Source organism: Phacochoerus africanus, chromosome 4, assembly GCF_016906955.1.
Source record: "Phacochoerus africanus isolate WHEZ1 chromosome 4, ROS_Pafr_v1, whole genome shotgun sequence".
NCBI classification, from domain to species: Eukaryota; Metazoa; Chordata; class Mammalia; order Artiodactyla; family Suidae; genus Phacochoerus; species Phacochoerus africanus.
This window is the reverse complement of record NC_062547.1, coordinates 41,089,481-41,115,877: the sequence shown is the minus strand read 5'-3', so window position 1 is coordinate 41,115,877 and position 26,397 is coordinate 41,089,481. Positions and strand designations below refer to the sequence as shown.

Below are 26,397 nucleotides of genomic sequence, written 5' to 3'. Positions count from 1 at the left end.
CCCGGTAGTCCCTCCGCCCCATCAGACCTTCCAGGTTTCTGCTTAAGGTTTCCCCACCTACCCACGCCCTCCCTAAAAGAGTTAAGTACCTCCCGCCTCCAACCACCTCGGCCCCTCCCCCCATGACACCCCCACCCCTGCCCCCGTCCGCGCCGTGGGGAGCGGGCCGGTGAATGCGCCCAGGGCCAAGCGGGGCGGCCCGCGGTCTGGAGAGGAGGCGGGGAACCCGTCGGCCCCGACCCCCCTCCGCCGCCGAGGCCCCAGCGGCCCCCGCGCTGCGAGGCGCGGGCGCTCGGACGCAGGGGGAGTTGTTTGATTTGGCGGAGGCGGGGAAGCCGGCGGGGAGCGAGTGAGGGAGGCACGAGAGCCGGGCAGCGCGGAGCTTCGGGCTCCCGGGGAGGGTCCCCGCACGCGGCAGCTGCCCCAGGCGGGGGCGAGGCGGCCGCGGGCGCCGGGGATGCCCGGAGGGGCCGGGGGCGGAGAGGACGTCTCCGGGCAGGACGGCGCAACCTGCCCGGCGCGCGGGCAGGTGCTTCGGCGCCCTCCCCCCTCCCTTTTTTTCCCCTTTTCCTCTTCCCCTTCCTTCCTCGCCCTGAAGTAAGATGAGCGTGATGCTGTGGCGCTGGGACCAGAATAACACCACCATGAAGCTGGTAAGCGTGGATTGCAGCCCTCACTCCCGGGGCACTGCTCTACTTTTTATTCTTCTCCCCACCCCACCCCCCCCTTCCCCATTAGGAATTGTCTCCCTTGACGGAAAGCCCCTGAAATGCGTTCCATTCTTGGTATTTCCCTTATTGTTTTGCAAATAGATTTCAGGGGTTTTGTTTGTTTGTTTGTTTTTCGTGGGTTTTTTTTTTTTTTTTTAAACCAGGACAGTCGATGTGCCTATGTGTGTGCGAGCGATTGAAGGCGAGTGGGATGGGCTGTGTTATCTCCCAGACCCTTCCACCTACGGATTCCCGAGGCTCTCTAGGGTTGCAGACGCTGGAGATTGTCTCCTTCGCATAGATGAGCTCTCTCAGTGTGGGTCCCGGGTCAGCGTGGTCTGTCCCCCCTCTCCTCATTCCGCCCCCTTTGCGTTTTGATAGTTTGGAATGCACGCGCGAGTGTGGATCTCTATCTCGGCTTGGCTTGTTTGGGCAAAACAAACGTGAGCCCAGCTTGAATATGCACTGCGACCTCTTCTCCCGCCTCTCACAATGCCTTAGTTTTCTTTCAAGCTTGTAGGAGCCATTTACGCTGCAGGTACTTTTTCCCTCCTCCGATTTCAAAAATAACCGCCCATCACTCCTGGGACAGCTGAGGAGAGCGCGGACGTTTTCGTCTCTGCCCCAGGAATCCTGAATTGTTTCTCCATCCCAAGAAGAAGATGTGAACGGAAGGCTGAGTTTTGCTTTTGTGGTTTGTTTTTTATCTGATGGTTTCAGCTGGTGTGGACCTTAATTTCCCATTGAAGTCAACCCCTTGGAGGTCAGTTTTCTCCCCTGTGAAATGGGGCAAATTTTCACCTTGTAGAGCTGGCCTGAGGATGAGAAATTATATTTGTAGATTTCCTGACTCCAAATAAGGACTCAATAAGGAATAGGTATTATTAGTAAACTGGAGTTAATATTTATTGAGGTGAACTCTTTAAAGATGCTATCAAAAAAAAAAAAAAAAAAAGGGCATAGCAAGCTGCATTGGATACCAAGATGCTAAATCAACCTAAGCTGGTTCTTCATAGAATGAACTTACTTGTTGGAAAAACGGCACCTTGCTTTTCATACTTCTTGTGTTATGTTTGGCCTGTCTAACTTTAAGCTACTATTTTACAGCTTCGTTTAATGTGCTGTAACATTAGCAGACGGTTATGCACCTTTGCTGCACTATGTCAGGACTCCAGTTTCCTAATCCTTTCCTGGAATCTTTCGCCGACCAGACAGACTGTTGTGGGAGAGCCCAGAGTTTCACACGTTTCCTCTCCAAGCTACACCTGTGATGCCGCTCTAAGATACAGCATGGGAAGGCTGGGTCCCGATCTGGGCTGGGTAGCATCGGGCTGCCAAACCTAAATGCTCTTAAGAAAAAAAAAAAGAGTGATTTTCCAGGCAGGAAAAATGTGGAGCATTCCAGGGGATGGTTTCTGGAGCTTGGTGGCAGGTGGCTGTGGTAAGGACTGGGATGCCCTTACTGCTCCACTGTAGCTGCCCCTTTCGCCTATGGAGGGAGCTTCCCTAATGTGGGTCAAAGGTCATCCTTTATTGGGTCTGTCTAGGTCTTCTAGACTGGAAGCTCACTTTTCAAATTAACTGTGAGGACCACCCAAGGTAGTCGTGGTCCACCAGAGTGCCCCTGTGCCAGGCGGGGGAGGGGCTGGGGGTGCTCAGACAATCTAAAAGCTCTGGGAGAGGCAGCAGCTACTGTCCCAGGCAGGAAAAGCCCACGCCTGCTTCTTGAAATTCAGAAAGCCTCTGCTGCTCTCAAGGACAGGCCTCAGCTTTTCTGCAGACTCCTAGAAACCAGGGACACGTCATCCGCTGACACCTCATTAGTTTGCTTTTTTGTTTCATCATTTGCTGATTAATTTACCAGTTTGTTGTGTGTTTCCTCTGCACAGAGCTCTCTCATGCTGGGAGGCCACACTGCGGTGAAAGGTTCTGCTCTCGGGTGATTCTCAGTTTGAACTCCAGCCTTGCCACTTATAATCTTGAGTCCATCTTCCTCTTCTGTAAAAGAGGGCTTTATAGCTCTTTCCCAGGCTGTGAAAAGGTGAAATGAGAATATAGAAATAGGATTCCTCAGTGAATCTGAAATACAGGTTGCTAAAAAGGGACACATCGGTTGTGATTATTATTATTTTCTTCGGAGGTAAATATCCTGCTCCCATGGTGCCGTTAGGTGAATGGTCTTTTCTCCTAATGAGCTTGGGGAAAAGAAACCTTTCTTACCTTTGAGTCATTAGTGGCCCTCAGTAGGAAGGAACTCTCTGGGAACATCTTGAAAGTCAATTGTGTGTGAATAACCACCCCAGAAGGGGGCCTGGGGTCAGAGGTGGGTGCCTGAACTTTTATCACTGATGCAGTTCCATACACATCAAGTCATTCAACCCACAGCTTGAAAATGCACCGTTCTGATTGAACAGTGGAACCAAAGGTTTTACTTCATGTTCTATTTTAAGGTTAATTGGATCAAAATAAGGCCAAGAGTAATTAGAGGCAAAGCTTGCATCTTTATGTATTATCTCTGCAGGGGGATGTCAGAAAGGCACCTGACCACCTAGGGTAGAAGGCAGTAGCTGATAAATCCTCCTCTGTCCAAATCCCATCTGACAGGGTCATGGGGCCTTTGATAAAAGTGAGAGGCAGTGTCTGCTCAGGCCAAAAGCACCCACCAGGAGGGGGTAAGCATAGGGCACGGCCCGAGAGCTTGATGTGGGTTGTTCTGACATCCTTATCACCCCCTGTCTCCATTCCCTCCTTTCAGAGTCTTTCAGCTTGGGCAGAGCAAAGAGAAGAAAATGAGGCCACTTCTGGAGCTGCCAGTGTCCTTTGAGAAGTGGCAGAGCCAAAGCATGGGGAGCAGAAAAGTGGGGGGGGGGTGGAGGCCACCCTTGCATCCTGTCCTCGGGCAGAGAGGTTGGTGCTCCAGCTGAAGAGAGCGCTGTCACACCTCTGCTCAGGAATGGCTAGCCCCGACACCTGGGTGTATAGCCTCTTCTAGCCTCATCTGTAAATAGGTACCACCGTGCCTCACAGAGTTACTGCGCGAATTAGAAAAAAGTGTGCATGCATCACGCTTTGAGCTCGGGGTCCAGCAATGAGTTGACAAGCAGCAGGTGGTTGCTCCTGTGACAACAAGATGGTCCAGTAGCGTGTACATGTCTCTGCACACAGAGAAAACACTCAGCAGAAATGTTCCCACTGTCAAGTGCTCAGCTCTGGGGGAGATTATCAGGTTTTTTTTTTTTTTTTTTTTGGTCTCTGCTTTTCCTTATATTTCAAATTCTGTGCAATGACCATACATTACATTCATTATCAAGGACGTACAGAAAATAATACTGCAAACCTTATCATATAATATAATTGTTAATCATATTAAGAGCTAACATGCATTGATTCTTTATTTTGAGCTTTATTTCATCTCATCCTTGCCACATCTTGTCATAACCCTGTGTAAGAGAAACTGATGTTATTCTCATTATTCAGATGAGAAAATGAAAGCTCAGAGAGGTAAGTGACCTGCCAAAGATTCCAGGGTTAGTATTTGTAGACCCTGTGCTTTGTCTGGTGACCAAGGCTGTGCCTTGAGTCGCTCTATCAGGAAACTGCATGTGTCCTAGAGAGCACCCTGGCCTTCTGCTGAGCTAGGTGTGTGTGAGGGTGCTGGGTACCGGCCTGTGCTCACTGCTGGTATTTCTCCCTGGGAGGGGCCTCTCTGTGAGTTGCTACCCTCTATTGTCCTCTTTGGTCAGAGAGGTGCCCTGAGCGAGGTGGGAAGGAAGCAGAGTGAGTAGGGCGGGGTTGGGTCATCGCCCTTCAGTGTCCTGGAAAACACTTAGGGGGCCTTTCCTCAAAAATGAGGGAGAAAGTGGCTCTGAATGAAGAATAATTGGGAATAATGATGCAGAGGGAATGTGCCTCTGACCTTTGACCTTCCCCTAGAGAGGCATTGGTCACAGGCCCCCTGGGTCTGCCCACAGCCAGGCTAACAAGAAGATTAAAAGAGGTCAGTGGGTTAAAGGACCCCGTCAGCCTTTCTGCTATTGTCATGCTCCCTCCCGTAGGCAAGGATGCTGTGGACACTGCAGAACCCATGAGTTACCAGGTTCTGTGCTTAAAATGTGCTTTAGTTCTTATTTGTCTTTCCGTGCACAGACTGATTCTTGTCATAACAACTTTTGTTTTTTCTGGATAAGCTTCAAATTTTTTCTAGATAAAGAAGATGTTGCCTTCTTCCGCTAGAAAATACCAGTAATTTCAACTCTTAAAAACTTCTTGAACTGTCTCCTGCTTGCTACTAATTGTAACTGGCATAGATTTTACCATTTCCCAGGTACTGAAATCATCTTGTCCATTTTCTGTTAATTCCAAAAAATCTCCAGAGCAAGAAATTCTGTCCTTTCCTGGAGAAACTAAGTTGAAACATCCAGGAATGTTACTGGATGCAGTTCTGCTGTGGGTAATGAGGCATCATAACCTTGATACACACTTTTCAGAATCAAAACCAAAGCATGTAAAGAAGGTTTTGACTCCTGTTAATTAATGGGAAACTAAAGCATATAAAGAAGGTTTTGACTTTGGTTAATTACTGGTAAACTAAACTAAACTTTAGTACTCTGGTTAATTACTGGGGAACTAAAGGAGAAAAGGAAAGAAAAACCTTGAAATTAGTGACTTTCTTGGGATGACCTTTTAAGGTAACACATTTTCTTTCATTTTTGAATTGATATGGATGTAGAGATTTATAATTGGTCCCTCCGGTGACCCAACAGTGCTCGCATTACTTATGCAATTGTTTTTGTGTGGAGCCAGCCAAAAGAAAGATATGTATGTGTGTGTGTGTGTGTGTGTGTGTGTACTTTTTGGTTTTGTTTCTGGTTTCTGCCATAAAATGCCAATCACCCAGAAGGCCCATGGCTAAGCTTTCCTTCAGGGTGTCTAGGCTCTCCAGCATAGTGTGGACTAGACTTCCATCATCCATCCAGCCACGAGCCTAGGGCTCCTGGCTGGGTGACAGAGGGACTCTTCCCAAGAGTTGTTGTTTTGACTCAGAGGTCGCAGATACGCTGGCTCTGCTGTTACAGGAGCAGCAGCCATGGAGATGGAGAGGCTGTGAAAAGAGGTGAGGGGTTAGAATGCGTTGACACATACTGTTTAAATAGAGTAAGATGATGTGATGGAGATACATGGGATGACTGGAGGGTGGGAGAGGATGGGCCAGGTACTAATTACAGCCCTTCAGAACCCTGTGGGGTGGGATGAGGGTTGGGGCTCGCACTATGCATTATCTTTGTCGCATCAGAATGTGGTAGGACCCAAAACACAAACACATCTGTGGGCAGGAGGGCGCTTTAAACAGGGATTTACCAGCTCAAGTATGTGCCCTGGGCTTAAGAGGATGTATATCTGAAGAGGGTCCAGGAGGAGTCTTGGCCCACAGCTGTAGCTCCTCCCAGTTTCTCTGGCCTTGTCACCAAGGTGAAGTTTTAGGAATCCAGACTGCCCACTAAGTCATTCCTGGTAGCAAACCTTCAGTGGGATCCTGCTTACTGGTAGATGAAGCTTGACTCCTCCATGGCATTCAGGGACCTCTCAGTGACAGCAGTGTTTTACATCTTACTCTGCAGGGCTCCCAGAAAGAAGCTGTTTGTTTTCATCAGCATAGTCAGCCCTGTGATGTTCCGCTTTTACCGCTCCCTGGAACTAAATGCGTCTTCCATCTGTCCATGTACTAGTCCGTCTTCCAAAGCTCAAATCAAGACTCCTTTCATCTAAGAAACCCTGTCTGACCACACACCCTCTGGGGATTGCTGATAGGCAATGGTGCTCGCCTGCCTTTGACCCCCTACTGCCCTGAATCCCTTTGCTGCTTGCGTGTATGCTGTGTCTCTGCTGCCAGACTTAGACTGGTGATGGAGGTATAGATGGTCAGCCTCAGTTCCCTCCCAGCTTGGTCACCAATGGTGTGTGTGTGCATCTGGAGAATATTACTTCTTCTCTCTGGGACTCCATTTTTTCATCTGTAATAGGTGAGGATAACTGTTTCAAACTTGGAGTTGTTTGATGAAATCTATAGTTTTTTTTTTTTGGCTGTGGTATGCAGTGACTTGATGTGGGATCTCAGTTCCCAGACCAGGGATTGAACCCCGGGCTGCAGTGGTGAAAGTGCTGAATCCTATCTACTAGACCACCAGGGAACTCCTGAAATTGATGTATTTTGAGCAACACCTAGCACATAGTAAATGTTCAGTACATGTTAGCTATTGCTTTAATGATGATGATGATGTATTCATTCATTCATTCATTCAACAAATATTTATGAAACATCTACTATAAACGGGGATGCGGTAGTAAACAAAAAGCCATTTTTGCCTGCACAGAATTTATATTTTAGCGGAGGAAAGAGATGATAAGCAAAAAATATATATTTTATGTTGATGAATGCTATGGAGAAAAATACAGCAAAGAAGGATAAAAATAAAGCAAATAAGAAGGATAGGGAGGCTGGGAGGGGTCTTTCTTTAAGGTAGAGTGGTTAAGCAGGGCTCTACTGCAAATGTGACATGGTGTGTAATAGTAATTATTGTCATTATTGTCACTGCTCAGGGAGGCATTATAAGTGGGTGATTGATTATAAGTGGGTGTATTTGTTATCCAAGCCAGGACATTTTTGAGAGTGAAAGGGGGAGCTACGAATAAGCGCAAAGGGATACAGGTGTAAATCAGTCCTGTCCTGGGCAAAGTGAGATGCTGTCCTGCTTATACTTGGTTACTCCAAGTATCAAGATTGGCTAAAACATTGTATCCTGTCAGATAGGCCTAGTTTAAACTCTGGGTTCTGCCACCTTCTAGAGATCTTGGCCAAATGGTTTAATCTTTTTGCCCTTCAGTTCCCTCATATGTTAAGGAGACCTAAAAGGGATTTTGTGAGTATTAACTGAGACCATGCAAGTAAAGTATTGGACAGGACCTGACACCTCCTAAGCCGTCAATAAAAATCCATCACCATTATCATCACAGATCAAGGGCACAGATGGTCTTTTTTGTATCTCTCACTGGGCCTGAGAAGGGGTTGAGGAGATGCAAGGTGGGAGGGTGCTAAGGTTGGAAATTTAGCTGAGCAGTGGGCTTGGGAGATGAGCTGACATAACCTGCCAGGTAGTTGCCTCCATTCCTACACAGGGAATGTGAGAAGCACCCAGTGTCTGGATGCTGGACTCAAGGGCCGATCAGAGGACTTAGTGCTGGAGTGGCAGCCACAGGAAGCGTTGGACAGTAGGGTCCAGGACTAACAATCTTGGGATGTTAGTTCAGGAAGGGGTCCTGTGAGTCATGGCCCCCAACAGCCCACTTCATAGTAGTGGAAGCAGGGACCCAGAGAGATGTAATGACCTGCCCAAGGCCTCCTGGCCTGACCCGTGTTGTGCGTCTGCCATTACCCATCACGCCAACTGGTACAACAAAGATTCTAAAGGGAAAAGGGAGCATGCAGAAATCCACCTGGAAAAGCCACATTTCTTTGGAAATGGGCTGCAGATGACGTAACCCTGCCATATCCCCTTACCTGGTACTTGGTTAATCTTTGTACAAAACTTGTTTTGGTGAAACTTGACCCAGGAGAAGCCAACTAAAGTGTATTACTTTCTCATTGTTGAATGGCTCCTAGACTGGGGCTAACATTGAAGCTAAAGAGTAAGGCGATATTTCCTGAGATAGGAATGAGTTCATGTTTTGAAATGAAACGAACTGAGTTTATTGCATCGGTTCATTTTGTTTTAAGCGCTCCCTGCAGTAGTAAATGTTCTCTCCCCAAAGGAACATCTGGCTGCTGTATGGGGAGGAGTGGGAGCTATAGACATGGCAGTTTTCAGTCCTCAGAAGTTGTCTCACTGCCTCTCTGGTGAGATACTAGTCCAGATTGAACAATATTTTGGTTTACAGGGGTCCTTATTTGAATACATAGATTTCTGACCGAGGACAACTTGAGGATAGCTAGGTTTGTGTTTTTATTTCCTGAAGACATGCATGCCCTCTGCCCTCTGCCTTAAGCTGCTTATCACCCAGTAAAGGGTGGGTTGCACGCCTACCTTACCCCAGGGAAGGAGGAGAAGAATTCTCAGACAGCAAAGTAGTCAAAAAAGAAAAAGCATGGGGAGTTCCCAGTGTGGCTCAGCGGGTTTAGAACCCATTTAGTATCCATGAGGATACAGGTTCGATCCCTGGCCTTGCTCAGTGGGTTAAGGATCTGGCATTGCCGTGAGCTGGAGCATAGGTCACAGATGCTGCTCAGATCTGGTGTTGCTGTGGCTGTGGGGTAGGCCAGCAGCAGCAGGTCCAATTCGACCCCTAGCCTGGGAACTTCCATAAGCCACGGGTATGGCTCTAAAAAGCAAAACAAACAAAAACAGCAACAGCAACAAAAAAGAAAAAGCATATATGTAATCAGATGGAATTTGGTGCATTATCCATTGACTTAGTTCTTGGAAGAGTTCTGTATTATAAGAACATGGAAATTTATGTACAGACTGCAGACTTCAAGGAGACAATTGGCGTTTCAAGGCTGTATATGGTATAGTTCCAAGATGTTTCAGCTGCTAAGTCCTGCTGATTATATTTCCAGAGTAGTAGCCCCTGTGGATAAAGAATACCCTTTCCTGTGCTCCCCCCACCACCCAATCTTGCTGTTGGCCTGTTGGCTTGCCTGGACTCTGCACATGCCTGCTAGACGCCTGCAGCTGACTCTACATCTCTGCCTTCCTCAGAACCCTACATTACCTGGCACACATACATGTTCATTTAATGGAGCACCTATCAAGTCACCATTTGATTTTTCATCGTAATGCAGTGTTGAATCACATCAGATGTCAGATTGTTTGCAGTAAGGTTAGTGAACTAACTGGAGTGAGTCTGAGCGGTAGCTGGCAGGGGTTCCTGGGTTCTCTCTTGGGGTTCCCAATCAGTCTTGGTCCAGGCTGCAGTTTGGTGTCCTCCTAGGAGAGGTCCACTCCAAGTTCAATGTCGGTTGAATGTTTTGGGGTTCTGACCAAGACAGCAGCCATGTTTGAGGAGTCTTCTGACACCATGGCTCCCGGTGGCTCCCCAGGCATGTTGGCCTGGGGGATATGAGGGGTGTGGATGGGGAGCTCTGCCTTACGCTTCCCCAGGGAAGGTCATTTCCCCATCTCCCCTTCCTTCCCCTCTATCCTCCTTATACAAGGGCACAAAAGATAAGACCTTGACCTGCCCTTGTTGGAGAGTGGGGTTCTGGACTGAGGCCTGGAGCAAATCATCAGCCCCTTTCTATGGGGATTCAAGTTCTCAAGGAGGTCTAGTTACCTCAGGGTTTTCCTGTATGTTCCGGGCTGGGAGTTGATGGGTACCTGGGGCTCAGCTCTCTGCAGGTGGGGTTCCTTCATCTTGTACTGTCTGTAGGGTGTCACTGTGCTCTGGGGGCAGAAGAGGGGGGTCTGATGAGGACCTTTTGATTCTGATACTTGGTGTCACCTTTGCAAGAAGAAAAGCTGCAGACTGTAATTCCCGTCCTACTTTGAAATTCCCTGGCCCAAGACTGTCCAGGGGAAGGATGGCCTTACACTCACTCCAGGTTGTGAACATTCTGTGTGCCCTAGGTGCTGTGTTTGCTTCTGGGGAGGGCAAAGGTGATGACAGTGTCATGGCTTTCCTCCCAGGGTTTATGGTTTTGGTTTGTTTTTTTTTTTAATGTATTTATTTATAAAATTTTTATTTTTTTTCATTTTTGGTTGCCCTGTGGCATATGGAGCCCTCAGGCCAGGGATCCGATCCTCGCCGTATTTGTGACCTACACTGCGGGGGCAGCAATGCCAGACCCTTTACTGCCCCAGGTCCTGGTTTGAACCTGCATCCTGGTGCTACAGAAACACGCTGATCCTGTTGCACCACAGTGGGAACTCCAGGTTTATGATTTGATGGGCTTCTCTCTATAGAGTAAGCAGAAGCTCAGGCAGTGGCCTGGGAAAGGCAGTTTGGGGGTAGGAGTGCTGTTTGGGGTGAGAGTGACAGGGCTGGCCAGCTGATTGTCAGAACAGAGTTTAACAACTTTTGAGGCTCTTGTCCTGGGAAAGCTGGCCTATCGCACTGTCACTGAGTGAAATCAGGAGGAGGAGCAGGTTGGAGAGGAGGGGGAATGACACATGATGGATTGGTTTGGTAGCGCCATGTTGGAGGTTATGTGTATCATTTTTCACGTTTTATTGAATTCTTATCTAAACCTTGGCCCAGATTATGCAAGGGGGATGCAATGCAACATAAATCAAGGCTGTGCCCTCATCCTGCCTCCCTCCCTAGGGACAAAGACAGGTGGCCTTTGTTAACCTGGGTTAGCGCCTTCTTGCTGTGACTCTTTTACCTCCCCAAATCCAAGACGTCTGATAAATTGTGAAGAACATGACATAGGCCCTGGGTCCACGGGAAGGCTTCCTGCCTTGTCTCCCTTGAATTGGCCACAGGGTTGACCCAAGGGACTCCCAGGTGGAGACACTAAACAGAGAGAAAGAGGGTCAGGGGCCCCTGTACCTCAGGAAGAAAAGAGACTGCGTGGAGCCTGAGTCCTGCCTCTAAACCCAATTACCCCACCTACCCCGTATGTGCGCGGGTCTCTCCCAGGTCAGATTCAACCAGCATCTCCATTGCATGTAGAGGTGGAGGCCAGAGATACAGCTGGTGCTTCTTTTTCTGGGGGATCCAGTGGGATCTTGGAAAAGAGGGAAAAGCAGAGCATTTCTGTTCCTCCCCAGCATGTTTCCCTGCCGTCAGGTTCTTAACAGACCAGCCAGAAAGGCCAGGTTAACACAGGGGGGACACGCTTTTACAAATGATGGCACACAAGCTGCGGGCCAGCCACTTGCAGACACAGGAGAACAGGGTGCCCGAGAGCTGTGGCCTAAAGCAGGACCTAGTCATCATCCAGAGGCTCTAGGTCAAGTGCTGTAGGAGATCAAAGGAAGGCAGCCTGTGTGGCGCATTGATTTAGGAAACAGCAAGAATTTGGTCCACATCACTGCGGTCTGGGGCAGGTTACTTGTCTGAGCCTCAGTTTCCCTGTCTGGAAGATTGGTGGAATCCCTTCCTCCGAGGGATGGCAAAAATCTTAAGGAGATAGGAATGTGGTTCCAGATGGCATACCTGGAGAGGTGCCAGCTCACAGCAGGTGCCAGAAAAGTCAGACTCGCCAGAACTCAGACCCAGCCAGGACAGGTGCCTAGGGAAGCCTTGAAAATGAAGCCTTGGCACTGGGTTTTCAGAAGAGGAAATATTTGGGGGTGGGAGAAGGGAAGGATTGCAAACAGGGTGCGTGGCAAGTCTAAAGGGACTCCTGCTTTCCTGATGTGGTGAAATTTCTGTCATAATTTAGCCAGCAGCAGAAACGATCATGGGTAGGGCTACTGGGTTTTTTGAGTGCAGCGAGAGAAGACTCACAGTCCCTCTTCCTCCAAGGAGCCGGCTTGCCAGTCCCACTTTTTACTTTCTTCTAAGCTGTGTGGTTCCAAGGACAATTTAACAGGAGTAGTTCTAATTTAATATGTTGCAGATGTGGCACTAAGTAGCCCCTCCCTTCGTCCCTCTTCTGAAAGTCAGGCTTCCTCCACCTCAGCACTATTGACACGTAGGGCCAGATAATGATTTAACTTTAATTTATAGCAGCATCCCTGGTGTCTACCTATGGCGGAATATGTAGTAGCGATTCCCCCGTTGTGACCATCAAAAATGTCTCCGTACATTTCTAGATGTGCCCCGGGGAGCAAAAATCGCCACTGTAAATGGTTCTCCATTTACCAGAGGCTCAAGCCACTGAGGAGTTGTCCTGGAGTCCTCCTTTCCTACACACTTTCGTTCCATCAGCCATCACTTATGCTGGAACCTCACCAACAGATCTAAAATCTGACCCCCCCCCCCCAAAAAAAAAATCTCATCGTGGCGCAGTGGTTAACGAATCTGACTAGGAACCATGAGGTTGCGGGTTCGGTCCCTGCCCTTGCTCAGTGGGTTAAGGATCCAGCGTTGCTGTGAGCTGTGGTGTAGGTTGCAGACGCGGCTTGGATCCCACATTGCTGTGGCTCTGGTGTAGGCCGGTAGCTACAGCTCCGATTGGACCCCTAGCCTGGGAACCTCCACATGCCGCGAGAGCGGCCGGAGAAATGGCAAAAAGACAAAAATAAAATAAAATAAAATAAAATCTGACCCCATCTCATTTTCTCATTGACACCATCGTCTTTCACTCAGAGAACTGCAGTAATCTCCCAACTAGTCCCACAGTTTCACTATTGCCCACTTGCAGCTCATTCTCCATAGAGAGAATCTCTTTTCTCCGGTGGTGCCAAAAGAAAAATGGCACCACTTGACTCTCTTGCTTCAAGTACATCTGGGTGGCTTCCCTTTGCGAAAAAAATAAAATCCTAGTTTGTTACCATTTTTTAGAAGACTCGGCACCCTCTGCCCTGCCTACCTCCGCATCTCTCATCTGTGCCTCCTTCAGGTGTTCACCAGGCTCCCACACCATCCTGCTTTATCTTTATCTTATCAAGTCTTTCCCTTATCAAGTCAGGTTCCCTTGACCTGGGATGCTCTTCTCTGCACTTTTTACATGACTGACTCTTTCTCATCCTTTAGACTCAACCCAAATGAAGCTCCTTCAGTTAAACCTTCCCTGACTCATCCTTCTTATGAAGGTACCACCTTCAAATCTCAGTCCCTTTTATTTTTCCTTCATCACATCTATTGCAGTTAGTAATTGGCTGTCTCTTTAATTAGATGGCTGGCCTCCATGAAGGCAAGCATCATGCTTGACTGCTTTTAAACATATCTCTACCACCAGGCACAAGATAGATGCCCAATAGGAACTGACTAAATGAATGGATTAATCTTATCATCCTTGAGGAAGAGAGATGCCATTTCTCTAGCTTCAAATTGGTAACTGCAGACCTCTGGAATTAGACTTCCAATAAAATAAGTAATAGACCAATTTTTTTCTTTGAATCTCTCAGGACTGTTAGCACACTGCCTGACAAAGAGTAGCTGCCCAAGGAATAATTGTTGAATGGATGAATGACTCAATCTTATGCAGTAAGAATTTATGTCATACATTTTATATGAATGCGTAACGATAAAATAAGTAGGCTTTAAGCAAGTAGTTGAAATTCCAAAACCAGTCTCTGACCTTCTCAAATCTTTATGGGAAAGATTTGATTCTCCCCCACCGCCCATCCCCCCACCGGCTCCAAGCCTAAGACATTGATGCTATTTTCAGCCATCGTTGTTACACAGTTTTTCGAAGTAGCTAGAATGTACAGATGGCATATTGCCTGGCCCATCATGGATGTTCAGCACATGTTTGTTGAATTGAATTAAGTCACTTAAGAAAAAGGGAGGAGAGGTAGATTGGTGTTCAGGGAAGTGTCCTTGGGTCTCATCTTGGAAATGAATCCATTAATCAACAGGTTATGATTAGAGGTGAGCAAATCTCATTGCCTTGAAGAATTTGCTGTCCGGTGGGAGATGAGGCCTCTGGAGAACCAGATAGCATATAATTATCCTAAACAGCATAGGGCCGTTTGGAACATCTTCTGAGTTGCTTTGATTTAGTACTGGGGCTTCCTCCCTCCCCTCTTTCTGGACCAGACTCAGCTGTAAGAAGCATGGAGAAGTAATGAAGATTCTTTACATTCTCAGACTGCTTTCTGGGAATCCTGCAAAGTCCCGACTTCTTCTCTGATTACTCTTCTCATGGCTGAGTTCAAGAGCATTTTGCAAACCCGAACTTTGAATCTGGGAAAATGCTTTATGACCATTTTTATGACCTCAAAGCAACCCTCTAAGGCAAGTTATTTCTCTGCCTTTGCCAAAGGGGAAAAACCAAGGGCCTGGCAAATTGCCCAGGATCTCCCAGGCTCAGATGCTCACTTGCGGGCCACTCTCATGGTCCCGGCCATATGCCCTCTCCTTCCACTAGATGGGTTTGGCTTCCTTGGAAAGGGCCTGTCAGCAAGCTCAGCTCACAGTTGCCCGGACTTTATTGTCTTCCTCAGGAGGGAGGAAGGTCTGCTCCAGAAAACCATGCACTGTTAGAGCTGTAAGGTTTCGGTGCAAAGTCCTGGTGCAAACCTGTCCTTTTGTACTTGGGCCAGCTGACATCCAGAGAGGGCAAGTGATTTGCTTGAGGTCGCAGCCTAACAGCTCCTAACTTCCATCTCAATGTATTTTTGATTCTGATACAGTTGTCTCTTGCTAGAAAAATGTCCTCAGCACCCATGAGGTTTCATTTCTTAGAGGCAGAATCGTGCAGTGAGCAGAGCAAATACCTTTTATTTTATTTTTTTCCTTTTTTTAAGAAGTAGTTAGGGAGTTCCCGTTGTGGCTCAGTGGTTAACGAATCCGACTAGGAACCATGAGGTTGTGGGTTCAATCCCTGGCCTTGCTCAGTGGGTTAAGGATCCGGCGTTGCCGTGAGCTGTGGTGTATGTCGCAGATTTGGCTTGGATCCCGAGTTGCTGTGGCTCTGGTGTAGGCCGGCGGCTGCAGTTCCGATTCGACCCGTAGCCTGGGAACCTCCATGTGCCACAGGAGCAGCCCAAGAAATGGCAAAAAGATTAAAAAAAAAAAGAAGAAGAAGTAGTTAGGGCAATGGTAGTTAAAGCAAGGCCTCTGGAGCCAAGCTACCTCAATTCCATTCCAATCCATCTGTCCACTGTATGACCTTGTTTAACCTGTCTGGGGCTCAGTTATTCTCATCTGTAAAGTGGGGGTCATCATAGTATCTCCCCATCTGAGGTGTACTAAGGATTAAATGGGTTAATATGTGTAAAGCTCTCAGAACAATACCTGACCAAGGAGAACTAGAAATGTTGCTCTTATTATTATTTTGTGATCCTAACTGCTGCTTTGGGGCTGTGTGACTCTGGCAAGTTATTTGGCATCCCTGGGCTTCAGATGCCTCCTCTGCATGAATAATTCTGGCCTCACGGGAATGTTGAATAGATCAGTGTTCATGCCTATGAGGCACCTGCCTATAAGGAGGTGCTGAGTAATGGCCAGATTTTTTAACTGCCTCCAAAGGTATGAGAATGTTGTGTTGGGGAGACAGTTGGTCACAGCGTCTGCCACCAGGCTGGTGCTTAAGCTATTCCTTTCTCTTTCTGTTTCCAGGAGGGAGGACTCTTAAGGCTGGATCTGCTGTGACTTAAAAGGAATATTACTTTTTTTTTTTTAGGTCCGCACCTATGGCATATGGAAGTTCCCAGGCTAGGGGTCGAATTGGAGCTGCAGCTGCCAGCTTATGCCACAGCCACAGCAACACGGGATCCGAGCCATGTCTGCGACCTACACCACAGCTCATGGCAAGGCCGGATCCTTAAGCCACAGCACGGGGCCAGGGATCAAACCTGCATCTTCATGGATACTAGTTGGGTTCGTTACCGCTGAGCCATGAGGGAAATTCCATTACTTGTAATTTTTTTTATCAAACATTTATTGAGTCCTCGAGGTGGCAAGCACTGTTCTGTGCCCTTACACGCCTTATCTTATTTAATTTGTACCCTAGCCCTATGACAGACCTGCTGGCATTATCCCCACTTTATACCTAAGTAAACTAAGTCTCAGAAAATAATAACTTACCCTGAGTCACATAGTTGGAGGGGAAACCACACTGTTGAACCCAGATCAGTCTGGCTTGAAAAGTCTGTACCCTTAACCCCTCGCCGCTGGGAACTGTGCCTGGCCCTGCTTACACATGAGTCCCGCAGGGTGACATCAGTCACACCAAGGACACCAAGGAGGACGGAGCTCCCTGCCGGGTTAACCATTACCACCTCCCCAGCTGCCAAATGACAAGAGGGCAAGGCAAAGGACCTGCATCCTGGACTCCTCCCCTTGCCCTCTGGCCCAGCCCTGCACACCGAATTCACCAATCTGCTGCAGCCTGCCAGGTTCTCTTCCCGCCCAGGCGCAGACCCATGGGCAGCAGGTCCCCAGCTGGGCAGGAAGACGCTGAGTCTGAGAGCTGTTCAAAGACACACCCTGACCTACAGACGAGGGAGACTCCGTTCCATTGCTGCTGGCAAACACCCACACTAGCGGAGTTAGGGTGCTGTAGAGTCAGTTCCTTGAAACTCACTGGTGAGAACAGCTTGGCCTGGTGGCCCTTCTTAAACTAGGTAAGAGCCTGGGGCAAGCCGAGTGGTTGGGTTGGAGCTTCAGGCGGTAGCCATCCAGAGGGCAGGCACTCGGTCCCCAGGGAGAGCGTGGCTGGGCTGAGGGCAGTGGCTGATAGGTGTGGAAAGCACAGGGGGCTTGGAATTGCCTCATGCAGACTTCAGCTCTGCTACATCAAACTGGTGACAGGGCTCTGGGTTTCATTTTCTCCCCCCTGATATGGAGATGGTCATTCCTTCCCATTTCTTATGGGCTTATATAGCGGACATGTGTGAGTAGAGATGCCAGGCCCCTAAGAGATGCTTTGCAGATGTTTCCCTTCTTCTGCCATCTCTGTGCAGCCCCACTGCTGGCCCCCAGGAGGAAATGACTGCCCTGGACATGCCAGGGTGCCTGTTCCTCATACACAGGGCTAATTTACATACCTCGATGGTAGGGGGAGGTGATTCAAGTCAGAAACTGAAGGAGGAACCTTCCTTCTTGCCTGTTTCCCTAACAAATTATGTTTTTCTTTAGGTCCAGGTCATAGGCTTTAGGAATGTCCTGTGCCGGTGAACTTCATGATCCCTTAGCCTCCCCACTCTCCCCCATAAGATTTTTTTGGGAAGTCAGAGCCCTCACTACCAGGAGGATTCAGTTCTAAATAATAGAAAGCACAGCCCCCTCTCTTGGTGCCAAGCCCAGCACCACGGTCTGCTGCAAGGGAGAGCGCTCCTTGCAACCAAGACCCATTTTCCAGGACCACTGATGACCTAACGAACTGTCGGGCATGTGCATCAGGCTTCCAGAGGGATGGAGGAAAACCTCTGTTCCTCCTGCTACTCCCCCCACCCCCACCCACCGCTCCATTGCTCTTTGAGGAGGCCGGGAAGCAAAGGCCTTCTCTGCAAACTTGCCAACAGCTATGGAACTCAGCCTCTGCCTGGATGCAGGCTCTGGTTTATGTCTCCCTTTGGGACATCTCTTCTGTATTCGGGACTTCCGGCTTCATTAATAGGTGCCCGTAATACTCTTATCTCAGCATGCCTTCTGGGTTTACCGAAGCATAATGCCAGACCACATTCTTCCTTGGAAGTTACAGTTCCTTCTGGGGAGGTTTTGGGCTCTTAACATCGAAACTGCAAAGGGAGCGTGAGCTCCGGCTGTGGGGGCAGGTAGGAGGCAGTGGAAGACCGACAAGGGAGCTCCGGATAGCCGGCTTCTGGGCGAACCATTTTTCTTTACTACAGAACGAGATGCTGCCCCAAGCTTGTCTAAGTACTTTAGATAGCACCGATGGATTGTTAAATTCAAAGATGTTTGCTGCCCATCTATGAGTTAGGAACTAGTGGCTGAGCGTATGATCAGTTTCACTTTTTATAACAGTCAAATTTAGACAAGCCAATCAGATCTGGTAAAATTCCAGCCAAGTTATAATTTATTCGTTCAGGAAGCTTTGATTCAGTGCCAAAGTGTGCCTAGTTTTTTTTCAATTGCTTTTCTTTACTTCCTTTCTGCTACCATCACCTGGCCCAAGCCTCTTGCACCTGGACTGTTCCAGCAACCAGGTCATTAGGCTCCCTGGTTTTGCAGCCCTGACCCTGCCTCTCTGTCCATCCTCCACAAGGGGCCAGAGGGACCTTTTGAAAACTTAGATCATGTTGCTCCCTGTTGAAACCTTCCTGGGGCTGCCCGTTGCGTGCTGAATAAAATCGCCTCCCCCCATCGTCGTGGCTTGTGGGGTCCTGCATCATCTGGCCCCTACCTACCTCCTGACATGCCCCCATGTTACCCTTTTCTCTTTGACAGCAGGCACCGGGGTTGCCTTTCTGTTCCTCTCACAATTTTAGACGCTTTCCCGCCTCCGGGCCTTTGTCTTGGCTGTTCTCTTGCCTGGAATATTCTTTTTCTTTTTCTTTTCTTTTCTCTTCTCTTCTTTTCTTTTCTTTTCTTTTCTTTTCTTTTCTTTTCTTTTCTTTTCTTTTCTTTTCTTTTCTTTTCTTTTCTTTTCTTTTCTTTTCTAGGGCTGCACCCGTGGCACATGGAAGTTCCCAGGCTAGGGGTCCAATCGGAGCTGTAGCTGCTGGCCTGCACCACAGCCATAGCAACGCCAGATCCGAGCCGCATCTGCAACCTACACCACACCACAGCAACGCCGGATCCTTAACCCACTGAGCGAGGCCGGGGATCGAACCTGTGTCCTCATGGATGCCAGTCAGACCCGTTTCCGCTGAGCCATGATGGGAAAGCCTTGCCTGGAATATTCTTACCTGGCTCTTCACATGGTGTTTCCTTCTTGTAGCCCCAGAGAAGGTTTCGTGCCCCACCTCCCACGTCATAGTAGTGCCCCCTTCAGTCACTACCTCTGCCGCTCTCCTTCCTTCCCTCCTAACACACCACATGCACAGAAATTGTCTTGTTCATAAATATATTATCATCCATCTCACCCAGCTCATAGGTAAATTCCACGACTTCAGGGACATGTCTACCTGATTTTCTCTCGAATCCCTGACACCTAGCACGGTATCTGGTTCAAAGGTAGGGGCCAATAAATATTTGTCAAATGAACAGATGATCAAACTAATGGGCAAAGTGCTTGGTGGGGTCCTCTGAAAAGGAACATCTGTACTTGGAGTTAGAAGGAGGATTCCTTTTCAGCTCACCTGAGCCAGCCAGCATCTTCCTCCCTGAAGCTCTTGTTAGGATCCCACACCAACAGCTGTTATAAGGGTTAGAGGGCATGTGGACTCTTTCTTTTTTTTTCTTTTTCTTTTTAGGGCCTCACATACAACATATGGACGTTCCTAGGCTAGGGGTCGAGTCAGAGCTGCAGCTGCTGACCTACGCCACAGCCACAGCAATGCCAGATCCAAGCTGCATCTGTGACCTACACCACAGCTCACGGCAACGCCGGATCCTTAACCCACTGAGCGAGGCCAGGGATCGAACCCACATCATCATGGATTCTAGTCGGATTCGTTACTGCTGAGCCACAGCGGCAACTCCTGTGTGGATTCTTTCTTAAATTGCATTTCTCGCATCCTCTCTGTGGTCCTAGTCTCATGGACAAGCCATAGCTGCTGAAGGACCCAACACAGGGCTGCCCGTGTAGCAGGGATGGCCCTGTGGGCCGATGGGTTGTTTACAATGAATATCACCACCCTTTCCCCAGAAGACTCCCTTATCAAACATATTTTAGGATGTGCTTTGTGAGATCTCTGACAAATATGACCATGGTAGGTCCACAGGGAATTTGGCCTCATCCTGCACTGTTAGTGGTGAGTTACTTCCTCAGCTTTATTCTCAATCTTTTCTCTTGTGCCATCTCATGGCAGGCTGTGGGGGGACCCTAAGCGCCCGTAGTATTTTTATGGGATGGCTAGAGAGAAAATCACCCACCTCCTTCCCCTCTCGTAACTAGGAATCTGCATCCTGGGGTTACTTTAGCTTTGCAGCCATACGTCTCTGGCTGAGGGAATCAGCCACAGCCTAGTGCTACTTTTACTTGGCACCAACTGTATACCAACACCATTGTTGTTTCCAGACTTGGGAGCCAGCTCCTAAGAAGAGATCTGGTGTGTTTGCATCCCACTGTAGACTCTGGAGTATAGGCACGTGACCTTTTGTGGTCACATCCTGGTTCAGTTTGGGGAAGGGGGGCAGCCAGTTGGAAGAGGAGAAGCCCATGACTCTTGAGAATTGCTTGGAAACTCTTTCCGTCTCTCTGCAGGAAGCGAGGGGAGGGAAGCCGTTCATTCTAGCATCGGTATCATTTATGTTCATGAATACTCACAGGGACCCAAAATATACAAGTACTTTTAAAAAAGGTATATTCTGGAGTTCCCGTCGTGGCGCAGTGGTTAACGAATCCGACTAGGAACCATGAGGTTGCGGGTTCGATCCCTGGCCTTGCTCAGTGGGTTAAGGATCCGGCGTTGCCGTGAGCTGTGGTGTAGTTCGCAGACGCGGCTCGGATCCTGTGTTGCTGTGGCTCTGGCATAGGCTGGCAGCTACAGCTCCGATTCGACCCCTAGCCTGGGAACCTCCACATGCTGCGGGAGTGGCCCAAGAAATGGCAAAAAGACAAAAAAAAAAGGTATATTCTGATTGCTAATACTTCCCCCTGTTAACATTCATACATTGGAATAATCTATTGCAAACCTTTCTCCTACAACACTAGGATTATATGTGTCAATAACTGCATCTAAATAAATAAGTTCGAATAAGACATCATTGAAATGAATGATTTAATTTAGGAGGCACGGCTGCATCTTTCCGTCCTCTTCAGCATCCCGTGGAATAAGTAGGCACGCTCACTGGCTTCCTTTCCCAGGCACAGGAGTAAAACAAATGAGGTTGAATAACCTGCCCAAGGGCCACAGTTTGCAAAAGAATGTTAAGATTCCGGAGTTTCCATCGTGGCTCAGCAGAAATGAATCTGACTAATATTCATGAAGAGGCAGGTTCGATCCCTGGCCTTGCTCAGTGGGTTAGGGATCCAGCATTGCTGTGAGCTGTGGTGTAGGTCACAGATGTGGCTCAGATCTGGCATGGCTGTGGTTGTGGCATAGGCCAGCGACTACAGCTCCGATTAGACCCCTAGCCTGGAAACCTCCATATGCTGTGGGTGCAGCCCTAAAAAAGACAAAAAAAAAAAAAAAGATTCCTGATGCTATCAGTCTTTCTGGAAGACCATATTATTCCCAAGACCCTGAGAAAAGAAGTGGGACCAAAAGTTATGTAAAATGAATTATGAACATTCTCAGAGCCATCTCATACTATCCTGATAAGATCACTTGAAATTCCCCAGAACACAGATTTGTGAGATTTAAATCAGTGTCACCCATGCATAGTCCTTCTTATACCATATTCATCATTTTTGCAGTATTTGTCTCTCACTTGATCTGCTTATTTACTTTCTAGTTTTCTTCAAAATGATAGTTTATTTGAAGAAATTTATTCCAAGAGGAGAGTACATATTCCAGCTACAAATGCAAAAGCAGTATCATTGGGCACAGTAGAAATTAATCACAAAAATAAATACATAGAGAGTCAATACAATGTTCACCAATATGCCATCTAAAACTTTACAAAGCACATCACCAGGGGCTTTTCTGCCACACTCTGTATAAAACACAGATTTAGGAGTTCCCGTCGTGGCGCAGTGGTTAACGAATCCGACTGGGAACCATGAGGTTGCGGGTTCGGTCCCTGCCCTTGCTCAGTGGGTTAACGATCTGGCGTTGCCGTGAGCTGTGGTGTAGGCTGCAGACGCGGCTCGGATCCCGCGTTGCTGTGGCTCTGGTGTAGGCCGGTGGCTACAGCTCCGATTCAACCCCTAGCCTGGGAACCTCCATATGCCGCGGGAGCGGCCCAAGAAATAGCAACAACAACAACAACAAAAAAGACAAAAGACAAAAAGAAACAAACAAACACAGATTTATAAAGTAAATCTAACTCTTACTGACCAGACAGAAAAGATAGACGAGGCAAAGGAAGAGGAGCTAGCAAAGCTCACAGAATGATCAGGAAGCTTTAGTCTAACTTTTAGTGCTGAGTTTGCCACCTGTGAGTGTAATGAAAGTTTGTTCTGGGGACAGATCCACTTTTTGTCATCCAGGTTTGCTTTGGGACAAATGTTGGCAGTTATTTCTTTTTCCCACCATACGATCTTATAGCTACTTGGAATCCTGCTTGGCTATGGGCACTGTTGGGTAATATACACTCTCATCTGTCAATTCCATAGGCTAATGGCCTTGAGAGGTGCTGTGGGAAGGTGGCTGCTTAGCTGAGTCGGCAACGAGGATGAAAATAAATGTAGATCCCTGATGGACTCATCTAGGGAGCTGCTCTTACAACCAGAGCTAAGCACTCAACTCCATGTAGACAATGTGATACATAATTGTGGAGCTTGAGAAACTGAAAAGCAAACTGGGAACTTACTAAGTTGGCATCAGCTCAGGAAGTAGGAACCATTCTAGGTCACTCAAGCAGGAGGGGATTTAATACAGGGAATTGGTAACATACAAATTGGGATTTGGGCAGAAATTAGGAAGGTGCAGTTGGACTCTTCAGCTTAAGGCCAAACCACCACAGCTGAGACCTACAGGGTGTGTTATGTTAGGGCTATTATACACCCCTGTGGCCCCTAGCCGCCCCCCTCTGACTCCCATGAAGCTGATGACGAGATACTGAAACTTGGAGTCTGCTTTCCGCAGTCACTCCCATCTGTTGTAATTTTTTTGCCAGCCCCCTCTGCTTCATGCCTGCCTTCCAGACCTCATGTGGGTGCCAGTCATTAGAAGAACCTAAATCATGTCCAGAACCCCAGATGCAAGGGAGTCTGGGATATGCTTCCAGATTCTGCAACACAGAGGTGGAAGAGAACATAGCAGGGGCAGAAATGGATGCCAGGTGCCAACAGACAATCTAATCATGGGGTGATAGGGCAGATAACTAACCAGGGTAAGTGCAAATCCCAGTTATAGGTAACATGCAGTGCTGGTGCGGTCAGCGGAAAGAACATTATTGGCTTGATCTGGATCTTGCAGAATTCTGGTCAGGGTGTGTAGGGGATATGATAGAGAGGGCAAGTCAGAGGTGGAGCAATGCAGTATTACCAACCCAGTCTCCTGGCAAGAAGACTTAAAAGTCCTCAATCTCCTTTTTCCTGAATGGGCCCTACATTCCATGCATTATACTGTATATGTTTCACATGCAGTATTTCCATTCTTCCTCTGGAAGTTATTGCTCCTCATTTTAGCCTCAGAGAGCCTTAGCAACCCACCCAGGGTCACGCAACTGTTAGGCAGCTGAGCCATGATGCTAAACCCAGGTTAGGCTGACACGGAGGCCAGGGTGCCCCCTAAGCTACCCTGACTCTCTCTGGAGGGAAGGGAGACTGGAGGGAAGACTAAGGCCAGATGAATGCTGGGCTGAGGGTTCTGGACTTGATCTCATCTAAGAGGGGTCACTCCCTGGCGGTTTGAGAGCAGGAGTTCAACATGCTGGATGGGTACAGATGGATCTAGCAGGAGACTGTAGGGGAGAAAAGGCCAGATGAGGTTTTGTTTTTGTTTTTGTTTTGCTTTTTAGGGCCACACCTGCAGCATATGGAAGTTCCCAGACTAGGGGTCAAATTAGAGCTACAGCTGCCAGCCTACGCCAGAACCACAGCAACGTGGGATCCTAGCTGTGTCTGCTACCTACAACACAGCTGACCTTAACGCTGGATCCTTAACCTGAGCGAGGCCAGGGATCGAACCTGCATACCCATGGATGCTAGTCAGTCTCGTTTCCACTGAGCCACAGTGGGAACTCCCCAGATGACCTTTAGATGAGATTTTGTTCCTCCATGTTTTTCCCCTCTTCATCTTTGGGCTTTGAAAGAAGATGAACTCTTTGCCTAACAGATCCTGAATCCCAGGTGATTTTAGGTTTTCAATTTGGTCCGAAACGAGTTCCTTCCAAAGAGCATTTTTCCTTCACTCACTGATAGTTTTGATCTTAGACTGTGGCCCAAGGTCAACTTTCCAGTACAAACCGTTCTCTCTTTTTCTCTTTTGTATTTATTTTAAACGCTTTGACAGTGACGTTAATGATTTAAGTTCCTACCCATGGCAGCCGGTGGGAGTGGGCCAGGCTCAGTGGAAATGGACCATAAGATGTGATGGCTCGAGCTGAAAGGAGCCGGTTCTAGGACAACAGATGAATTTTCACATCAGAAATACCTGGTTCAAATTCCTACTGTGTGCTTTTGTGTCTGAACTGAACGGATCTGAGCAGCTTCCCTGAGCATTAGTCTCTCTCTGCCACAAGGTAGGAATAGCAGTATGGACCCTCCTCAGGGGGTTGGAAGGACTCAGAAGTCATGGTGTGAAGCACACATCATGGTTGGCATGCCTGTTTTAAGAGGTGGAAATATTGGTCACCTTCCCTTTTCAGCTTCTTGGGAACAGTGGGAGGTGCTTCTGACCTGCTAAAGCTGATTAGTGTGAACCTGGTGCTAATGATTTAGCCTCCAGGGTTTTCTCTCCTAGTGGCCCTGGCCTGATCCCCTCCTTCTGGTCCCCTGCAGCCTCAGAGTAGACAGACACACATTCCAGACCCACCCAGGAGAAGGGCCAGTGCACCAGCCCTGGATCATGGTTGCCTCTCAGGGAATAAAAGCTCTCTCAGCAAATGCCCCGTGATGGTGTTTGAGTTCATCCAGCAGGTGCAGTGCATCCTCCCTGTCCGCCTAATGCACGTTTCCTTCTCCATCATAGATAGAACGCACTCCTTCTCAGTCGGTGAAACCCTCTGACACGAGCTCCTTGACAGCTCCCCCTTCTCTGCCAGTGCAAAGAGCTTGAGGTTTTTGCAATTCTCTAAGCATCTGGCCCATCTTATCCAGATGACATTTGGAATTTTAATCTTCTAGTTATGGGTTTTCATAAATCTGGTTTGAAATCATCACTGGTGTGGGAAAATGGCTTTAAAAAGATGTGGCGAGAGGGTGGTTTGTGTGTGGGGCGGGGATGACTAGAAAGGACATGGGGCTTTTTGGAAGGGGCTTTGGGGTCCTCAGCTCACTCTATCTAAGCACTATGTTGGCTGCTTTACATAGGTTATTCCATAGCTCCCTGCATATGATACTCATTGCACATATAGAGGGAAAACTGAGATTCACAAATATTAAGCAACTTGCCTGAGGTTACCAAGTGAATGGTGGAGGGGATGTTTAAGTCTAAGTTCAAAGCCTGTAGCTTTTCCCGTATACCTGACTGTCTCCCATTAATCTATGGGTTCCAGGAAGAAAAGTCCACAAATCCATACCAGACTCTAGCTGGTGTTTTCTTTTTAGTGTATTCTTTCCCATCATGGTTTATCACAGGATATTGAATATAGTTCCCTGTGCTATACAGTAGGAGGACCTTGTTTATCCAGCCTATGTACACTAGTTTGCATCTGCTAATTCCAAACTCCCAATCCTTCCCTTCCCCCCACCTTGGCAGCCACAAGCCTGTTCTCTATACTGTGAGTCTGTTCTGTTTCATAGATATGTTTGTGTATTAGTTTAGATTCCACATATAAGTGATATCACATGGTATTTGTCTTTCTCTTTCTGACTTTGCTTGCTATGATAATCTCTAGTTCCATTCATCTTGCTGCAAATGGAATTATTTCCTTCTTTTTTATGGCTGAGTAATATTCCACCATGTGTATATATACCATATCTTCTTTATCCATTTCTCCGTCAATGGACATTTAGGTGGTTTCCATATCTTGGCTATTACAGATAGTGTTGCTATGAACACAGAGGAGCATGTATCTTTTTGATTACAGTTTTGTCTGGGTATATGCCCAGGAGTGGGATTGCTAGATCATATGGTAACTCTATTTTTAGTTTTTTAAGGAACCTCCGTACTATTTTCCACAGTGGTGGCAGCAATTTACATTCCCTCGCTGGTGTTCCTTTAGCTCCTCCAGCACTTATCTCCTCCAGGATGTTAATGCAGGAGAAATGAGCACAGGCTGTGTCTTGAAAGAC

General features: G+C 47.8%; 1 protein-coding gene across 1 annotated transcript in view; it reads left to right on the top strand.

The window, feature by feature from the left end:
* The first annotated feature begins 233 nt into the window (after positions 1-233).
* The window catches only part of NAV2 (neuron navigator 2), a 365,905-nt gene continuing 339,741 nt past the window's right edge, over positions 234-26,397 (top strand). Inside the window, exon 1 of the mRNA XM_047776141.1 lies at positions 234-653. Coding sequence (XP_047632097.1) covers positions 603-653 — 51 coding nt within the window. The 5' untranslated portion in view covers positions 234-602. The remainder of the gene's footprint in view (positions 654-26,397) is intronic.